The 19,159-nt window shown below is 39.0% G+C and overlaps 1 protein-coding gene across 6 annotated transcripts in view; it reads left to right on the top strand.

The window, feature by feature from the left end:
• RNF38 (ring finger protein 38) overlaps nucleotides 1-19,159 on the top strand; it is a 145,089-nt gene that overhangs the window by 85,599 nt on the left and 40,331 nt on the right. For 4 of the 6 annotated variants that reach the window (XM_011939411.1, XM_011939409.1, XM_011939408.1 and 1 more), the window contains one exon: nucleotides 5,987-6,136. The exons of the other annotated variants lie outside the window; for them this stretch is intronic. Coding sequence is in view for 1 of the 4 variants with exons in the window: in XM_011939406.1 (XP_011794796.1) it covers nucleotides 5,987-6,136 (150 nt within the window). In the remaining 3 variants the exon portion in view is untranslated. The remainder of the gene's footprint in view (nucleotides 1-5,986; nucleotides 6,137-19,159) is intronic. 6 annotated transcript variants of the gene reach the window in all.

Below are 19,159 nucleotides of genomic sequence, written 5' to 3'. Positions count from 1 at the left end.
CTCATGATCCGCCCGTCTCAGCCTCCCAAAGTGCTGGGATTACAGGCTTGAGCCACCGCACCCGGCCAATTTTTTTTTTTTTTTTAAAGGAGCTTTATTGAGTTATGTTTTACATACCATAAAATTCACTCCATTCAATTAGATTATTTTTGTTACATTTTGAACATTTCTGTCATCCCCCAAAGATCCCTGTGCCCATCCAGGCCTACCTTTTGCATAACTCCAAGGGTGCACAGCCCCATTCCTGCTTCCAGGGTCCTCTCCTGGACTGGCTTTGAAGAATGCCACCGGGGCCTTTGAGTACCCCTGCTCCACACTATCAAAATCCTTTCAGAGAACTCTACTCCCAGAAAACAGAAGCCAAGGAAATAGTTTTGTTTTAGGCCCAGTGATAGAACTCTTCTCAAAGGAAAGGTGACTTTTCGGTCTAGTTTATTCTCAGAACAGGGAAACAAAATCCCAGCAAGGAGCACAGCATGCATCAGTAGCTCAATGATTTATTTTGCCTCAGCAGGATGGGGTGGACTTACTGGGCAACCACTGTCTTCATTTAATGGTGATCTGCAGGTAGTGCATCAGATCACTTCCTTGATCAAAGCTTGTAGCTTGTCTCATTGCCAACCAGATTTCTAAGAAACTTGTTACACAAATGAGAAAGGCAGGCTGTATATCATTTGCTTACAGTTTGAAAGATTATTATTTTAATAAATAGTTGAATGCCTGCTATGTGCCATGTACTGTTCTAGGTGTTAGTGACATTGTGCTGAACAGGACATGGAGCTTATTATACATGTTCTCCTGAGGGTATGCTCAAGTCACCTCATTGATTTGGCTACTCTTTAATCTTTATAGGGAGTTTTCTGTTTCCCTTCCTAATATTCCAAGATAATTTTTTCCTTGAATTTATGAAGTCCTGTTTATATTTAACCCTACCTTACGATCATAGCATTTAAATAATTTTCCCCTCCCCCAAGTAGTAGTGTTTCTGGTTGCTACTTTTTAATGGCTGCATAGTTGAAGCAAGTGTACCGTAATTTTACTTAGCAAATATTTGTTAAACATTTAGGTTGCTTCTAGTTACCTTTTAAATTGTCGCTACTATTGGGGTGTGGTGACCATACTGATGCATGTGGCTTTTCTCATATTTTGGAATATAACCTGATAATTCATCAGTTTAAATATTAGAGATTCAAAAATTTTTTTTTAAAACTATTAATCTACCTAATTACTTCCAAGAGATTAACAGTTGCCATCATGGAAGTGGTGAGAATATTTGGAATTCTGGATTTGACTTCATTTTACAGATACCCAGACTTGTAGCTAGAGATGACACTAAGCACCTGACTTCTCATCTAATGTTTTGTTTTCATCGTTTAGACTGTGATTTTAGTGCTTTTGACCGACCAATTGGTATGCTGAAGAAGGCTGTGTGGGCCTTTGTGAACACCTTATTTTGTAGAAGTACCTTATGTCATACTGGCTTAGAAGTCATGTATCTGTATCCTCTCTCTCACTTTTATTGGAGAAAAAAAAAAGAAACGAAGAAGGATGCTGTTGTCAGAAGCAATTTTAAATGTTTTGGGACAGTGTCTTGTCCTAAGTGCTAATGTTAGTGCGATAATTACTAATAATTCCTACAGTCTCCAAGAAAAGTTAAGTTGTTGGTTATGTTACCAAAACACAGAATGGCCAGATTAAACAAAGGATGTCCTAAAATAGTAGTGTTGATGCTTAAAAGGTTAAACTATTTTCTATAAACTTTAGTCTTGTGAAATAGGGTTTTCTCAGTTATGCTTAATGAGTTAGTCATATGATTATACGGAAATAGACATTAAACATGATAAGTTTTGGGAGTTGCAGACTTAATCTGGTCTCAGGATGTTTCCTTGGCAGGACTTTTTAAATACAGGTTGCAATCTGAGAGAAAGTCGAAGTTAACAAATGTGTAATGCCAGCCTAAAGAAAAATAAAATTATATCAGTTTTCAGGAAACAAGTTTATTTTTAAGTACTAAAAATGGTTTTAAATAGGCCTGATGGAATAGTTGATGTTTACTAATCAAACTAGATTATAAAGAATGTTACTTTAAAGTAGAAGGTGATTTAGTGGGTTGAGTATGAACCTTAGAATTTGATAGACTTAAGTTCAGATTATGGTTTTGATATTTCTGAGGTGTGTGACTTTAAGCAAGTCTGTTAAACCTGATATTCAGTGTATAAAAATGGAAGAGCCCAGTTCAGTTTCTGGCATGAAGCCAGCTGTTACCAGATTGAGGCTTTAAAACCTGTTATACTGCTTAAATAAAAATGTGTTAATTTTTATATCCTTTGTAATCAAATCAGTGTAGCCAAAATTCTGGAGAACAACTTTTTTTCACTGTGGTACAATAATTTTTATTCAAGTTATATACATATACGTTTTGTTTTCTGTTTTGTGTAACAAATTACCACACATTTATTTGTTTAAAACACAAATATTTCCTCACAATTTCCATGAATCAGGAGTCCTGGTATGGGTTAGCTGCTGGGCTCCCTGTCCAGGGCCTTACCTTGCAGGAGCTGTGATTTCCTTCTTTTCTTTTCTTTTTTCTTTCTTTTCTTTCGACAGTCTTGCTCTGTCACCAGGCTGGAGTGCAGTGGCACGATCTTGGCTCACTGCAACCTCCACCTCCCGGATTCAAGCAGTTCTTCTGCCTCAGCCTCCCAAGTAGCTGGGATTACAGGTGTGTGCCACCACGCCTAGCTAATTTTTGTATTTTTAGTAGAGATGGGGTTTCATCATGTTGGCCAGGATGGTCTCTGTCTCTTGACCCCATGATCTGCCTGCCTCGGCCTCCCAAAGTGCTGGGATTACAGGTGTGAGCCACTGTACCCGGCCCAGAGCTGTGATTTCATCCGTTACTCCTTCCAAGTTCACTGGTAGAGTGTGGTTCTTGTGATTATAGGACTGAGGTCCCCCATTTTCTTGCTGGCTGTCAACTGGTGACTGCTTTCAGCTCCTGGAAGCTACCCTCAAGCCCCTGCCACATGCAAGCCCCTTCGCATGCCTTCTTACAGCAGCTTAGTCTGAAGAACTGACAAGAGAATCTCTTGGGAAGGACTCAGTTCTGCTTTCTCTGATTAAGTCAGGCCCAGGCTCACCCAGGATAATGTCTCTCTTTAACTTGAATTTACCTGACTTGGAATCTTCATTACATCTGAACACCTCTCCACCTTTGTCATATGATTTTACCTAATCATGGGAATGAAATACATCACATTCACAGCCCTGCCTGCGCACATGGGGAAGGGGGTTGTATAGATGTACACCAGAGGTAATCTTGGGCTGCCTATGTATGGGACTGCCTGTCCCATACATACACGCGCACACACACACACACACACAAAATGTGTGTGTGTGATTTGATTTTACCTAGTAGTAAAATAAAATTGTACCTCATTTTAATCAAGCCCATCTATGGTTTTGTCCCAGACTTACTTTGAATATAGCTTTTCTCCATTGTATTTGAATATAGTTTTTTCCCATTATATTTGAATATAGCTTTTCTCCATTATATTGGTCCATCCTTTTTAAGACAAATGGAGCTTCTGATCAAAGGAAACTATTGTGAGTAGGTGGGAATGTGCCTAAAAATTATGGCCACAGGGACCAGATTGGCCAGTTTTTCATTTGTCTCTGACCAAGATCTTAAGATTTCAAAGGAACAAGGACTGAAGGAGAAGAAACAGGACCTTGATTTGGCTTTTCCCAGCCAGCTACTTGTACTAGCAATTTTGTAAGACTCCTTTGGGCATGATAGTTGAAGGCAGGATGGCCGTAGGATAACATCCTACAAAAGATGCATAATGAGCAAATGAAAAGCTCAAGAGGATGCAGAAAGAAACCAACCATTTTGAGAGAGTGGCAAAAGCCCTCCTTAGATTGAGTTAGGAATGTGAAATACTCCTTTTTCTATGAAATCTTAACTCTTACCTTCACATTAACTCAGAACTCTTACTCATAATTTTCCCCTATTTTTATGGCTTTTAAATATATTATGGTTGGCTGCTTGCATCTGGGTTTCAAAAATTGTTAGAATAAGCTTCTTCAGGGTAGGGCCCATGTTTTATCTTTATATCTTATTAGATTAACAAATATTTACTAATTTTTAGAAACTGTCTCACCGTGTTGACCAGGCTGGAGTATAGTATTGCAGTCATAGCTCACTGTAACCTCAAACTACTGGGCTCAAGTGAACCTCCTGCCTTAGCCTCCTGAGTAGCTAAGACTACAGGAGTGTGCCACCATGCCACGCTAACTTAACTTTTTAAAATTTTTATTTATGTATTTATTTTGGTAGAGATGGGATTCTCTCTATGTTGCCCAGGCTAGTTTTGAGCTCTTGTACTCAAGCTCTTCTCCCACTGGGGCCTCCCAAAGGGTTGAGATTACAAGTATGAGCCACTGCATTTGGCCTGTGTCTGTACTCTTCCTAATGTAATTCTTGGCTTGTAGGAATCAATCAGTAAATACGCCTTGATTCAGCAATGCATACTTCTGCATAATGGTAAAGGATAGCACATTCATATTTGCACTATAGAGATCAGAACATTCTATACAGAAAACTAATGAATTCTAAAGTTCCTGTTTTCAAGTTCTTTGTTTTTCACTTCTAGGTGAGTCTTTGGAAGTATTTTTACTCTTACCAGTGGGCACAGTTATGTGTTTACTAGGTCCATAGCAAACCAGAAACAAAATACTATTAAAAAGCTAAGGAAGGTAGGGATATTAATATATTAACAGCAGGGATATTAATATAATTAGCATTTCATTTTATGATCGGTTTCTGGCTGCTTCCTTACTGTCTAGCCATGCTGAATGTTTTGCAGTTCCCTGGCTACACTACTGTCTCTTGGCAGCTGCTACTTCATAGCACCTAGTGCCTACCGTTACCATAATACTTAAATCATGCAGTGATTTACTTCTGTTTCTTTTTTATAGCATATACTTTTTGAAAGTAGGAAACAATGCCGTTGTTTTTGGTTTAGTGCCTGTCATCAAATAGACGCTTAAATGTAGGGTTGAGTGAACGAATGAGGCAATGAAACTCTAAAAAGAAGACCGTGTTAAAGTATATAACTTTTAGTGTAGAGACAAAAGGGACCACTAGCCTTAACCCCCCAAGAAGAATTCACTGTCACAGCACAGTGAAACACATTATGTTCATGATTTTTTTAATGTTACAGAGTAAGTATATTTACATATGAATTTAAGGGGATTAACCCATGATCAAGTCAAACATTTATTTTTGTTTTTTAATTTTTGTAGATACTGGGGCAATCCTCCCACCTTGGCATACCAAAGTGCTGGGATTACAGGTGTGACCACCGCATTGGCCAAATCAAGCATTTGAAACGTGGCAATCATTTACTTTTGTGCTTATGATTGTGTCCTTTATTCCTTAGGAAGGTCATTAGGTTTGTGTTAAATAGAGCTGAGATTTCCGCGGTGAAACATGATTGCTATAGAAAATTTGCCACAAATATTGTTAAATCTGTCATCTTCCTTTACATGATTATTTTGGAAGGTTAACTAAAAAACAGAATGAGAAAAAGTATTAATCTTGGTCCAGGCAACCACTTAACCTTTCTGTACTTAAGATACGTAATTTTACCTTGGGTTTTCTTAGCATGAAGTCTGTCCTTTAGGATTTCAGAATTAACACCAACAGAAGAAGTTAGCAATAGGTATTTGGGAAACAGGAAGGACGTGGTGTTCTTGGGCTGTGCTGTTTTGCCTCCAACGGTTTTCACAAGAGAGATCCATTGCCAGAGGCAACCTTTGCCATCTTTGTGTTTTGATGTTTAAAATTAATTTTTAATTTCTTTCCTGTCTTCGCTAGCAGAATCATCAAATACCTAGAAAATCCAGACTATCCTTCATAGGCATGATTCTCCACATTGGTGCAGCTAGCCATGAACTATCCTTTTCTTCCTCTTTTTCCCAGATATCTCCCGGGGCCAATTCAGCATCTCTACCTGGCCATCCTAACAAGGTGATTTGTGAAAGGGTGAGACTTCAGAGCCTGTTCCCTCTCCTCCCAAGTGATCAGAACACTACCGTTCAAGAGGATGCTCACTTCAAAGCTTTCTTCCAGGTTCTTATATATTTACCCTTTCCCTACATAGGGCTGAAAGTCACATTCTACGTACGGTGTTTCTAGGAAGGCTTGAAACAAAATGCGCAATATCGTCTCCTTGTTTTCTGTTGTATGTGGAAATAAGTATTCTTCTTAGAGGACTTTAATATTTTTTCAGCCAGCCTTTCTGACGAATGTTTGTCTTCTTGAGCTACTCAGCTACTGTTAATTATTTGACTACTTAATATTCTTATGTTTTGATCTTTTGGTCTTAAATCACTTGTCCTAATAGGTCAAGTTCTGTAGGAAAGTAGAAGATAGTATAAAATATATGAAGTTGTGTAGGAAAGGAAAAATGAAAGCATGTAAGATGTTCACTAGTTACTTGCTTGGCACCCAGAGTTTGATAGTAACATATATTTCTGAGAGAAAACATGGTTACTTGTCTTCTTTTACCTGTGGGTAAACTTGTGAGTTAAAAAAATTAAAAAAAAATTTTTTTTTAATATAAAATGAAAACTCGAAAGTAAGGTGTGTAAATGGATTGAAACTCATTAGGTTATTGACAAGATTACTGGGATCTGCCCATAGAAATCATTGGCTACCAAACTTTCAATCCATATTCCTAGAGAAGCCTGTTCTAGTAATGGAAGTCAGTATCGCTATTACCACAAAAGTCAGATTACACAATTGCCTCTGAGTGGTAGGATTGCGGGCCAGTGTATATAAACCTGAGGTAGTGAAATAATTGATCATCAAGGCTGGGACTTTTGGATAAGAGCCAGCTCATTTTCTGTTGTTATGAAAGTGAAATGCTTGTGACATATAAAGTTGGAGATAAAAAATTTGGAGGGATAGGTGATCTAGGGCTCTTCAGTCTGGTGTTGCTTCTTGGAATTTGTGCCAGGTTCTCTGCGTGTATTAACTCTGTTTTTAGCCCTCAGAATAAGCTAGTCATTGATGGTTTTTAAGATGTGGAAACAGGCTAAGAAAAGCTCAGTGAGGTGCCTAATCACATATGTAGTTATTTGGCAGAGGAGGGGCTCAAATCTAACTTTAGCTGTATCTTGTCTACTATGTATTTGTGGAAGAAATTGACTTAATACCCTTACTACTGCCGCCAATAAAAAGGGTTTTTTGTTTTGTTTTTTTGGATACTTTTCTCCATACTCCCTTTGTGTCTTCAAACAATAACTCAATATAAACTTCAATTTCAGAGAAATCTACTGCCAAATGTAGATTTAAACTCATGTTGTGAAAACAAAACAATAAAGTTAGAGCCAATTGCATTTGAGTGTTGCAGAAAGATGAAATGTATTGTTGTTAAATTTTAATTTAAATAGTCTTAATTTAACTTAAGCCCTATTTTCCTTGAACCTTAGAAAAAAGCCCTCGATGAACTTTGGGGTGGGGGTGTGGGGGGAACTAGACTTTTTTTTTTTGCCCAGAAACTGCCCTACCACTGTTCAGCATGAAGCAAATTAGATCTTTCTCACAACCCCTTTGAGATACTGATACCTTCATCTAGTTGATACCTTTTAAATAGGGTGTAATTTGTTAGTTCCAGTTATGCTTCTTCTCCTTAAAAACTTAGCTAACCATATGCAAAGGAAAACCTACCCAGCCATCTAATGTCACAAAATTATTGCCTTAATGTGTTATGCTTTCTTCTTCTTGGCTTTCTCCTCAAGTACCTTCTCTCCCAATTCTTTTACTTTTCCTTCTTTTTAGAATAATCTGTTTTAAACCGATTTACATTTGTTTTCATTTTTTTCTTAAGGCATCATCTCTGCTTCCTTTAAACTCCTGTCTTTTCTGAGGACATCAACCTTCTCTAGGAGTAAAGAAGTGAATTGATCCCCTCCCCCCCGTCGCATGAGGAGTTGGGTGTGTGGCTAGTAAAGTGGCCATATGGGAGAAAAAATGTGTTGCTACTCTTCCTGGATTCTTACTATTGTTTCAACCTCCAGTCTTTTTGAACAAAATAAGTTACCCTGTTTTTGAGCCTTTTTTGGTCAGTCCTATCTATTATTTATCAGTTCTGTCGTTGTCCTTGTTTATTACAAATTTTTACATTTTACTTCTTATATTTGCTTGTTTTCTATTCCTCCTAGTCAAGACTTCTTTTTAATTGCCAAAAAGTCTGGGTTTTCTTTTAAATTTTACATACTTTATTTGTGAAATAATAAGTAAATAATATTTGTGAAATATTTCATATATGCACTTTAGAAACTATAAAGCAGACACCTATATAATAATAAGACCATCTAGTGTAAGAAACCAGTCATTACCAATATTTTTGAAGCCCCCATATAACCCTGTGTTACATCCCATACTTGTGCCTCAGGTACATCTCTCTTCAGTATCCTTTTGCTTTTCTGTATGCTTTTACCATATAAAATATCCCTTGATATTATACTGTTTAATTTTGCTTGTTTCTGAACTTAGTATCAATGATGTCACACTTTGTATACTTTTAAAAAAATTCGTCCCTACTAGTGCATCTGCCTGTATACTTGATTTATGTTATTGTTTTTAGTTTTCTATTATATGAATATACTGCAGCTCATCTCCTTTCTTTTTGCTTGACATTTGGGTAGTTTCCTGTTTTTTGTTTGTTTGTTTGTTTGTTTTGAGACGGAGTCTCGCTCTGTCGCCCAGGCTGGAGTACAGTGGCCGGATCTCAGCTCACTGCAAGCTCCGCCCCCCCGGGTTCACGCCGTTCTCCTGCCTCAGCCTCCCGAGTAGCTGGGACTACAGGCGCCGCCAACTCGCCCGGCTAGTTTTTTTTGTATTTTTTGGTAGAGACGGGGTTTCACCGTGTTCGCCAGGATGGTCTCGATCTCCTGACCTCGTGATCCGCCTGTCTCGGCCTCCCAAAGTGCTGGGATTACAGGCTTGAGCCACTGCGCCCGGCTGTTTGTTTGTTTTTACTATTATTTCAAGCACTGCTTCCAGGAGTATTTTGTATGTGCTTCTCGGTGCACATTTGGTCGGTATTTTAATGTTTCTTTGAAAGTGATGGCATTGTGTACTCGTTGCCCACAGAAGAGGTGTAAGTGTAGGCTCATTTGCATCTCTATAAAAACCCATATTTAAAATTAGAATCTTAAAGTGCTTCATACAATATTTTAAACATTTTAAAATTAATGTATACTTAACACAAAATTTACCTTTTTAGCATATAGTATGTTTGTGAGTTTTGACAAGTGCATACAGATGTGGAGTTACCACCACAATGAATAATAAAATAGTTTCATCACCCCCCAAAATTCCCTCGTCTCTTTGCTGTCAACCCTTATCTTAAAGTTTTAAAATTAGCCATGTCTTTACTATCAATGGATTCAATGGTTGTGATTGAAGATAGTAAGTTTTCAAAAGGTAATTAAGTACATGGTGAGATAATTTTATATCTGGCACAACCATTAACTTCAGGGGTGTTTGTGGTATCTTAATGACTGCTATTTTGTGGTGTCTTAATGACTGCTTTTATTTTGTAAATTTGTTAACAGAAAGGGGTCCCGATCCAGACCCCAAGAGAGGGTTCTTAGATCTTGTGCTAGAAAGAATTTGAGGTGAATCCATAGAATAAAGTGAAAGCAAGTTTACTAAGAAAGTAAAGGAATAAAGAATAGCTACCCGCTAGGCAGAGCAGCCTTGAGGCCTGCTGGTTTCCCATTTTTACGGTTATTTCTTGATTATGTGTTAAACAGGGGATGGATCCTCATTTTTAGACCACATAGGGGTTCCCACGCCATGGCTCACACCTGAAATCCTAGCAATTTGGGAGGCCGAGGTGGGTGGATCACTTGAGGTCAGGAGTTCGAGACCAGCCTGGCCAACATGGTGAAACCCCGTCTCTACTAAAAATACAAAAGTTAACCAGGCATGGTGGTTCGCACCTGTGGTCCCAGTTACTGAAGAGGCTGAGGCACAAGAATTGCTTGAATCCGGGAGGCAGACGTTGCAGGGAGCTGAGATTTGTGCCACTGCACTCCAGCCTGTGCAATAGAGCAAGACTACCTCTCAGAAAATAAAAATAGACCATAGTGGGTAACTTCCTGACATTGTCATGACATTTGTAAACTGTCATGGTGCTGCTGGGAGTGTAGCAGTGAGGATGACCAGAGGTCACTCTCATCGCCATCTTGGTTTTGGTGGGTTTTAGCCGGCTTCTTTACTGCAGCCTGTTAATGTCAGCAAGGTCTTGTATCTTGTGCTGACCTGCTATCTCATCCTGTGACTCAGAATGCCTAACTTTCTGGGAATGCAGCCCAGCAGGTCTCAGTCTTGTTACCACACCCCTGTTCAATATGGAGGCACTCTGGTTCAAACACCTCAACAAATTTGCTAAAGTTAAATTAGGTGAATTAAAATTTGAAAAGCTGTACACATAGAGAAATATGCCAGGTTTCTGAAAGAGAAAACAAATTATTATGAAAATATCTATATTGTAGCAAATTTGTAGACTTGATGAAATTTCCACCCAAAATATCAGCAGAATTTTGTTTCTAGAACTATCAGAATTATTTTTAAATTCATATGGAAGATTATTGAAGAAAAGAGGCGGAAAAACTTTTCTGAAAATTGTCGTAAGGGGAGAATATGCCAGAAGAGATAGCAAATCATATTAGAAAGAATTAGCTCTGTCAGAGACCTCTGTGTTGGTATTAGATTGGTGCAAAAGTAATTCTGGTTTCAGACCGTGAATTTTAAATCATCATAGGCTCAAACACATCTTTATTATGGGAACCATTACAATCAACACATTTTTTCCAACGATAAATAAGTTTTTTATTCTGATAGCATAAAAATCACTGCTTCAGGATTGGACGAATTATTGGAAAGTATTTTCTGCATCCTGCTGGTTGTAGACGCCTTTTCTCAGCAAAAAGTTGGTTGTTGAGATGCTTGAAGAAGTGGTAGTTGGTTGGCGAGAGGTCAGCTAAATATGGCAGATGAGGCAAAACTTTGTAACCCAATCTGTTCAATTTTTGAAGCATTGATTGTGCGACGTGCACGAATTGGGCAAGAAGAATTGGGCCCTTTCTGTTGACCAATGCTGGCTGCAGGCATTGTAGTTTTTGGTGCACGTCATCGATTTGCTGAGCATACTTCTCAGATGTAATGATTTTACAGAGTTTCGGAAAGCTGTGGTGACTGGGCACAGTGGCTCAGGAGGCTGAGGCAGGACTATCGCTTGAACTCGGGAGGCGGAGGTTACAGTGAGCTGAGATCGCGCCATTGCACTCCAGCCTGAATGACAAGAGCGAAACTCTGTCTCCAAAAAAAAAAAAAAGCTGTAGTGGATCAGATCAGCAGCAGACCACCAAACAGTGACCGTGACCTCTTTTTCGTGCAAATTTGGCTTTGGAAAATGATTTGGAGCTGCTTCTTGGTCCAGCCACTGAGGTGGTTATCACTGGTTGACGTATAAAATCCACTTTTTGTCTCCTATCAAAATCTGATCAAGAAATGGTACCTTGGTCTTGTGTAGAGTAAGAGAAGATGACACTTCAAAACGATTTTTTTTTTTTAATTTAAATTTTCGATTAGCTCACGTGGCGCCCACTCACCGAGCTTTTTCACTTTTCCAATTTGCTCCAAATGCCAACCGGCCATACCATAGAACAGTTCACATTGAGTTCTTCGGCAACTTCACATATAGTTGTAAGAGGATCAGCTAGCTCGATGATTGCTCTCAATTGGTCATTGTCAACTTCTGATGGCGGGCCACACTCCTCATCTTCAAGGCTCTCGCCGCCTCTGCAAAACTTGAACCACCACTGCACCATGTATTTGTTAGCAGTTCCTGGGCCAAATGCATTGTCGATGTTGCCAGTTGTCTCTGCTGCTTTATGACCCACCTTGAACTAAAATAAGAAAATTGCTTGAGTTTGCTTTTTGTCTAACATCATTTCCCTAGTCTAAAATAAACATAAATAGCAAGTAATAAGTCATTAATAAAGAACATAAAGTGAGACATTCCCATTAAAATGATATGTAACATAGCCACTTTTATTTTAGAATGTATTCCGATACCAAACGGCACATTCCGACAATGCATAAACTGCGATTATTTTTGCACTCACCTAATACATCTGGTGGATATTTTTCAGCCCCTTATCATGCACCTTGAAACCTCCTTCCACTGGCTTCCATCACACTCTACCCTCCTCTTCTAATCAAGTACCCAGCATTAAATGTTGGTGATTCTTAGGGTTCAGTATTGGGCCTTGTTTTCATTACATAAACTTTTGAGGGGCAGTTTTGTCTATGTCTGCAGTTTCATGAACTATGATCTGTCTATATACCAACACTCCTAAATTTATATTCCTACCCTCTGAGCTTCAGCTGTTTACAGAACACCTCCAGGCGGGGTATCTCTCAAAGGATCTATTGATTTCGGGTTGTTATAGTATCTTCCCTGTTTTCAGTGGCTTAATGTTTATACTTTAGATTTTTTATTTTAGCCTCTTATCTACAATTATAGCTTAAAATTATTATAGTTACAGATACATGAGTAGAATCTAGTGCTCTGGTAGAAATATAGTGATAACTACAATTGTAGCATCAAGCTAAATTAGTTTTTGTGAACCAATGATATTTTGTATAATTAGGAATTGTGAAAAATACAGTATATAACATCACCAGTCTGTTAATCAAATACTAGCCATGTAGGCCTCCTTCGACTTAGGAATCCGCTTTATTTACAGTTCCTGTGTTTTGATGTACTAGCAGTTGTAGCCAATGATAGGAAAATACCGTATTGCTATTCATTATGATGTGATTGCAATATGTTATACTACTAGAGTGCTTTTCTGAGCAGTCACTGCATATCAGACTGTTATTTTCTTTGGGCTTCCATTTAAAAAAAAAACACAAACTTGGATCATATCAAAGAGCAAAAATTGTTTCTGCATGTTTATGGTAACTTTTGAAAACAACATTCAAACCCTCTTTTTTTCTTCTATGTCTGCAAGTAAAATAACATTTCAGGAGAATATATTAGTTGTCTGGTTGAGAGATTGGATTTCACTGCAAAATTGTGATCTGAGGAGTATAAGAGTTATACATCAAATGAAAGTCCTGTGTGAGATCAGACTGTACATTATGTAGTTCAAGGGCAGTATGTTTACTGAACTGCCTTAAAAAGTTTCAGTTTCACTAATAGAAACACATTTTAGGCCGGACGTGGTGGCTCATGCCTATAATCTCAGCACTTTGGGAGGCTGAGGTAGGCAGATCATGAGGTCAAGAGATAAGAGACCATCTTGTCTGACATGGTGAAACCTTGTCTCTACTAAAAATACAAAAATTGGCTGGCACGCGCCTGTAGTCCCAGCTACTCGGGAGGCCGAGGCAGGAGAATTGCCTGAACCCAGGAGGCGGAGGTTGCAGTGAGCCAACATCGCGCCACTGCACTCCAGCCTGGCAACAGAGTGAAACTCTGTCTCAACAACAAAAAAACACGTTGTACATATTATCTGGACATAGTTTAAAAATAAAATCCTCATCTTGAGAATAAAATGAGGTAATGTTAGAAGTCATTTTGTAAACTATTATATGATCCAAATATAAAATTATTAATTTTCTGCTTTCCCCAGCTTATATCCATCTTCTGCAAAACAAAAAAGGATCTTGTCTTAATTTTTTGGTAACAAGTTGCTTATATAGAGTGTTGATTTCTAAGTGTTTTCACATTTATTTAAAATGAGTAAAATTTAGTGAGAGTTTGCTCTTCCTGGGCCCTTTGCATTTAACTGTTTTTCCTTAGTTGTGGAATAAGAAACTTCATTTTTGTTAAAGATAATTAAGGCAAGTAGAGAAAGTCTGGGAATTTAAAGGAGAATTGAAGATTCTTAACTAATGCTGTGCTTATTTGTAAATTTAAGGTGAAGAGTAGTCCTTCTGACTGATTAGAAAGAGGACCAGGTTCTTGAGAAATTCCATTCCCCCACACAGGTTGCCTCTTTACTGCTTTGGGAAGGAAGTCCTTAGGGCTCCCTAGTGGTTGCCGTTAGAGGCACATTGTAGTCACTGAGTAGAACTTGGAACCTGTTTCTGTTTGGGAAAAGTTTGTCTGGCTCAGCATCTCCTATTGTCTCTAAGACTTGCTGATATATATAAACCCAAGATACATGGTTTTTTTTTGTTTGTTTGTTTTTTTGAGACAGAGTCTCGCTCTGTCGCCCAGGCTAGAGTATAGTGGTTGGACCTTAGCTCACTGCAAGCTCCACCTCCCGGGTTTACGCCATTCTCCTGCCTCAGCCTCCCGAGTAGCTGGGACTACAGGTGCCCGCCACCTCGCCCGGCTAGTTTTTTTTTTTTTGTAGTAGAGACGGGGTTTCACCATGTTAGCCAGGATGGTCTCGATCTCCTGACCTCGTGATCCGCCCGTCTCGGCCTCCCAAAGTGCTGGGATTACAGGCTTGAGCCACCACGCCCGGCCCCAAGATACATGTTACATATAAAATTGTTTTTCTTTAGCCTTTAATGACTTCTGACTTGTTCATCTGGAATTATGGAATGCATTCTTATGCCTGCCTCAGGTTCATTTCACTTCTGTTGATGTTTTGGTAATAAAAATGGTTTGGTGTTAATAGAGGTGTACTCCAAGACTCATTTTCATCAGGTTTAATGCTAAGCATAAAACCTTCCTTTCCTTCCTTCCTCCCATTGTGACCTCTTTTACCTCCCTTGATCCCTAAATCTGTAGCAGTGTTCTATACTGTAATATCTGTACAACGTTCTATATTATTAAATAATAGAGACAGTACTTGTACCAGATTTGAATCAACATCTTAAGAATTTTAAGTTGTCAATACTTGGTACTTTGAAAAGTTGGTGTGCTGGCGCAGAAGCAACAAGGAGAGGAGGGAAAGAACTTCTCTGCCTGATAATTCAAAATCTAAATTATCCAAGCATCATCACTTGGGATAATAGTAGAAATGACAGTTGATGGACCCCTGGTCCAGACTTTCTGAATTAGAGACTGGGGAGTGGGGCTAGCAATCTGGTGTTTCTGAAGCATGTAAAGGTTTGAGAACTACTGGCGTAGGTATTAATGGAAAAACCCAACGCTGTAAAAATGTTTTAAAGAGGTTTATTCTGAAACAATATGAGTGACCATGGCCTGGGAAACAGTCTCAAGAGGTCCCTAGGAAATGTGCCCACTACAGTTGAATTACAGTTTTAGGGAGGCAGGAGTTACAAAGTCATAAATCAATACATAGAAGGTATACATTGTTTCAGACTGAAAAGACAAGGAATATCTTGAGGTGGGGACTTAAAGATTTTAGGTGGATTCAGAGATGAGATTCTTTAATTTGCAGTTGGTTGAAAGAGTAAAGCTTTGTCTAAAAATTTGGATTTAGCAGAAGGGAATCTTATAAGAAAGTCTATTAACCAGTACACTGGGTTAGAGTGACCTGTAGGGGTATGTGAGTTAACCCTTGTCTGGCTTGGTCTTAGGTCCTGTTTTTAATTTGGTATTTTATTGTCACAAAGAGTCCATTCTGTTAGGTCCTATAATTTCTATTTTAACATTAATGCTGGTCAGTTTTGCCCGAACTCCAAAAGCAGGGGATGGAGAGATACAGTGAGGTCTGTCTAGCCTGTCTTCCTGTCAAGGCCAAGAACTCAGTTTTTCTAGTTTCTCTGGGGTCTTTGTAGTCAAGAGAGAATCAGTTCAGTCATTTGGGGGGGATTTTATTTTTAGTTTACAAAGGCAGTGGGAATATCCTTCGAGAATCAGCTTTGTATTTACTCATGTAAAGAGTCCTTGTGGTAGCATAGTTCTGGATGAGTTTTTATGTTTTTACGTTTAGAGGTTCACAGACAGCATGGATTGTGAAAATCTGAACCCCAAATATGGTGTGAGGAGTGAACCAGAGTTTGAATTCTCACGGGAAAAACCCACTTCCACTCAAAGTCAACACAGAGCAGACATTTCCTTGTTAACGTTTCCTTCTCTTTTCCACTGGGATGACTCTTTCTTGTCTTCCTTTTTATTTTAAGTGTACTACTTGGGAAGTTTTGACTGCTTCATGTAGGGGTCTCAGTCATAAGGCCTTATCTTCTGTTCCTCCTGAGAGCATCAAAAATACAAATTTGTTTTTCAGTTTTCCTCAGTTTGTGAGTCATGGATGATTTCCCTTTTTCCCCCTGCATTTAGCAATGCATTTGAAAGTATGTTTGTTAGCCAGGTGTAGTGACTCACACCTGTAATCCCAGCGTTGTGGGAGGCCAAGGTAGAAGGATTTCTTGAGCCCAGCAGTTTGAGACCAAACTGGGCAATATAGTGAGACCTCGTATCTCCAAAAAATTTTTTTAATTAGCTGGTCATGGTGGTGTGCACCTGTAGTCCCAGCTACTTGGGAGGCTTAGGTCAGAGGATCTCTAGCCTGGGATGTGGAGGTTGCAGTGAGCTAAGATTGTGCTACTGCACTCCAGCCTCAGTGACAGAGCGAGACTGTCTTTAAAAAAAAAAAAACAAAACAAAACAGGCCAGGTGCAGCGGCTCACGCCTGTAATCCCAGCACTTTGGGAGGCCAAGGCGGGTGGATCACCTGAGGTCAGGAGTTCGAGACCAGCCTGACCAACGTGGAGAAACCCCATCTCTACTAAAAATGCAAAATTAGGGTGTGGTGGTGCATGCCTGTAATCTCAGCTACTCAGGAGGCTGAGGCAAGAGAACCTCTTGAACCTGAGAGGCAGAGGTTGCAGTGAGCCGAGATCCTGCCATTGCACTCCAGCCTGGGCAACAAAAGCAAAACTCCATCTCAAAAAACAAACAAAAAAGTATGTTTGTTATGTTTAAGCCATTATTTTTAGATTTTTGTATTTTGATTTTCACTAAATGTCCGTGATTTTATCACCAAGAAATTTTTAGAGTTTACGTTAACAAAGTTTATACTTACATTCTATTCTGTAACTATAGTAGTGATATTTCATGCCTTGTCCTCGATTGATTTTAACTATCAAAAACCAGTAAACACTTCGCATCATGTTAGGAACATCCCTGTATTTACTCATTGCAGAACCAAGAGCATGTTTGGCCCATGGAGAAGTGAATGTAATCTTCTGACTACCCATTTCATTCAAAGAATGCTTTAGATGACAAAGTCAGATGAATTTGCATTCCACATTGACTTTCCTGGACTGATTGTCTTTTATATATTTTTTTATTACAAAGAGCCATTCTGCTTAAATTTTATTAATAACTTCCAAGTTCTCAGTCATACATTTTGATTCTATTTAGGGCATTTTTCTCAGAGCCCTCTGACTTCTTGTTCTAATGTGGAATGATGAATTTCCAAACTTGCTACCATTCCTAGAATTTTCATTTCATCGTACTCTCTGGGTTACTTCTGTCATTTATTGGATGTTGTGTAATAGCTTCAAATAAGAGAGATAGGGAATGTTGTGAGCACACATCAAGTGATTTTCTGCTATACGAGGAGCACCTTTGGGTCTTGATATATCTGACAAAAGTTGTGTTTTATGCTTCCACGCTAGATTAATAGTGTGATTGGAGTATGAAATTCTAGGTTCAATATTCATTTCCCTCAGAGAACTTTCAGCATCTGTTTTTGCTATAGGAAGTCTGATGTTAATCTAATTCTTAGTTATTTATAGGTTACTACCCCTTCCCTTTTCTGGAAACTGTGAGAATTTCTTTGAAGTTCCTTAAGAGTACTAAAATTGATAAGGGAAGTGATGAAATCATATTGCATATAGCAAACTACTTTTTAATGTTTTCCTATCTTTAGTCATTGTGGTTTCCTATGACTTTGAGTTAGGAAGTAAACTTAGTAGCCCGGCGCAGTGGCTCACGCTTGTAATCCCAACACTTTGGGAGGCCAAGGCAGTCAGATCACCTGAGGTTGAGAGTCAAGACTATCCTGACCAACATGGAGAAACCCTGTCTCTACTAAAAATATAAAATTTGCCAGGCATGGTGGTGCATGCTTGTAATCCCAGCTACTCGGGAGGCTGAGGCAGGAGAATCACTTGAACCCGGGAGGCAGAGGTTGCGGTGAGCCGAGATCAGGCCACTGCACTCCAGCCTGGACAACAAGAGCGAAACTCCCTCTCAAAAAGAAAAAAAAAAAAAAGGAAAGGAAAAAGAAAAAGAAAAGTAGTACTCTAATGAATAGCTCCCTTCACTTCCCATTCTTTGTCTTTCACCATCACAGCACAAAGAGAAGTGATGGTAACTTTTCGCAGTCACTTTTCCTTACCTCTACTTTTAAAAGCTTTGCATGTCTTGTAAAATAACATTTTTAGCCCACAATTTGAACATCACTGAAAATACATAAAGGTTTATAACCTAAGGGCTTTCTCTGGTCATTTGACATTTATCATGAGGATCTGTAGCATTCTCCTCCATTTTAGGTAGTGAATTTTTAGAATTCACAGTTCTGTGTCTTAGCTTACATTAGGCTTTTCAGGGTAGGATATGCAATGTGGGATATGTATGAAAAGCTAATGATCATGATTGGTTACTAGCATTTTGGTTTTAAAAAGTCAGTGTTAAGCTGGGCACGGTGGCTCACGCCTGTAATTCCAGCACTTTAGGAAGCCGAGGTGGGTGGATCGTGAGGTCAGGAGATCAAGACCATCCTGGCTGACAAGTTGAAACCCTGTCTGTACTAAAAATACAAAAAATTAGCTGGGCATGGTGGCATGCGCCTGTGGTCCCAGCTACTTGGGAGGCTGAGGCAGGAGAACCACTTGAACCCCAGGAGGCGGAGCTTGCAGTGAGCTGAGATCACTGAACTCCAACCTGGGCGACAGAGCAAGACTCCGTCTAAAAAAAAAAAAGTCAGTGTTAATCAAATCTGTTTTCACCAGTTGTGGAGCCAGCCTGTTTCTGGTGCTCACGTAGTTCATGTGCAGGTTTGTCAGGTCTTGATCTACCTTTTTTTTTCTTTTTTTTTTTTTTCTTTAAAAGTTCAATGTCTATCTACCCCGTGATCTAGCCATTTCATGCCTTGGTATTTATCCAAGAGAAAAGGAAATAGATGTCCATACAAA

This window comes from Colobus angolensis, unplaced genomic scaffold (genome assembly GCF_000951035.1).
Source record: "Colobus angolensis palliatus isolate OR3802 unplaced genomic scaffold, Cang.pa_1.0 Scaffold181, whole genome shotgun sequence".
Taxonomy (NCBI): domain Eukaryota; kingdom Metazoa; phylum Chordata; class Mammalia; order Primates; family Cercopithecidae; genus Colobus; species Colobus angolensis.
Note: the sequence above shows the minus strand (reverse complement) of the source record. Positions and strands in the feature narration are given on the sequence as shown.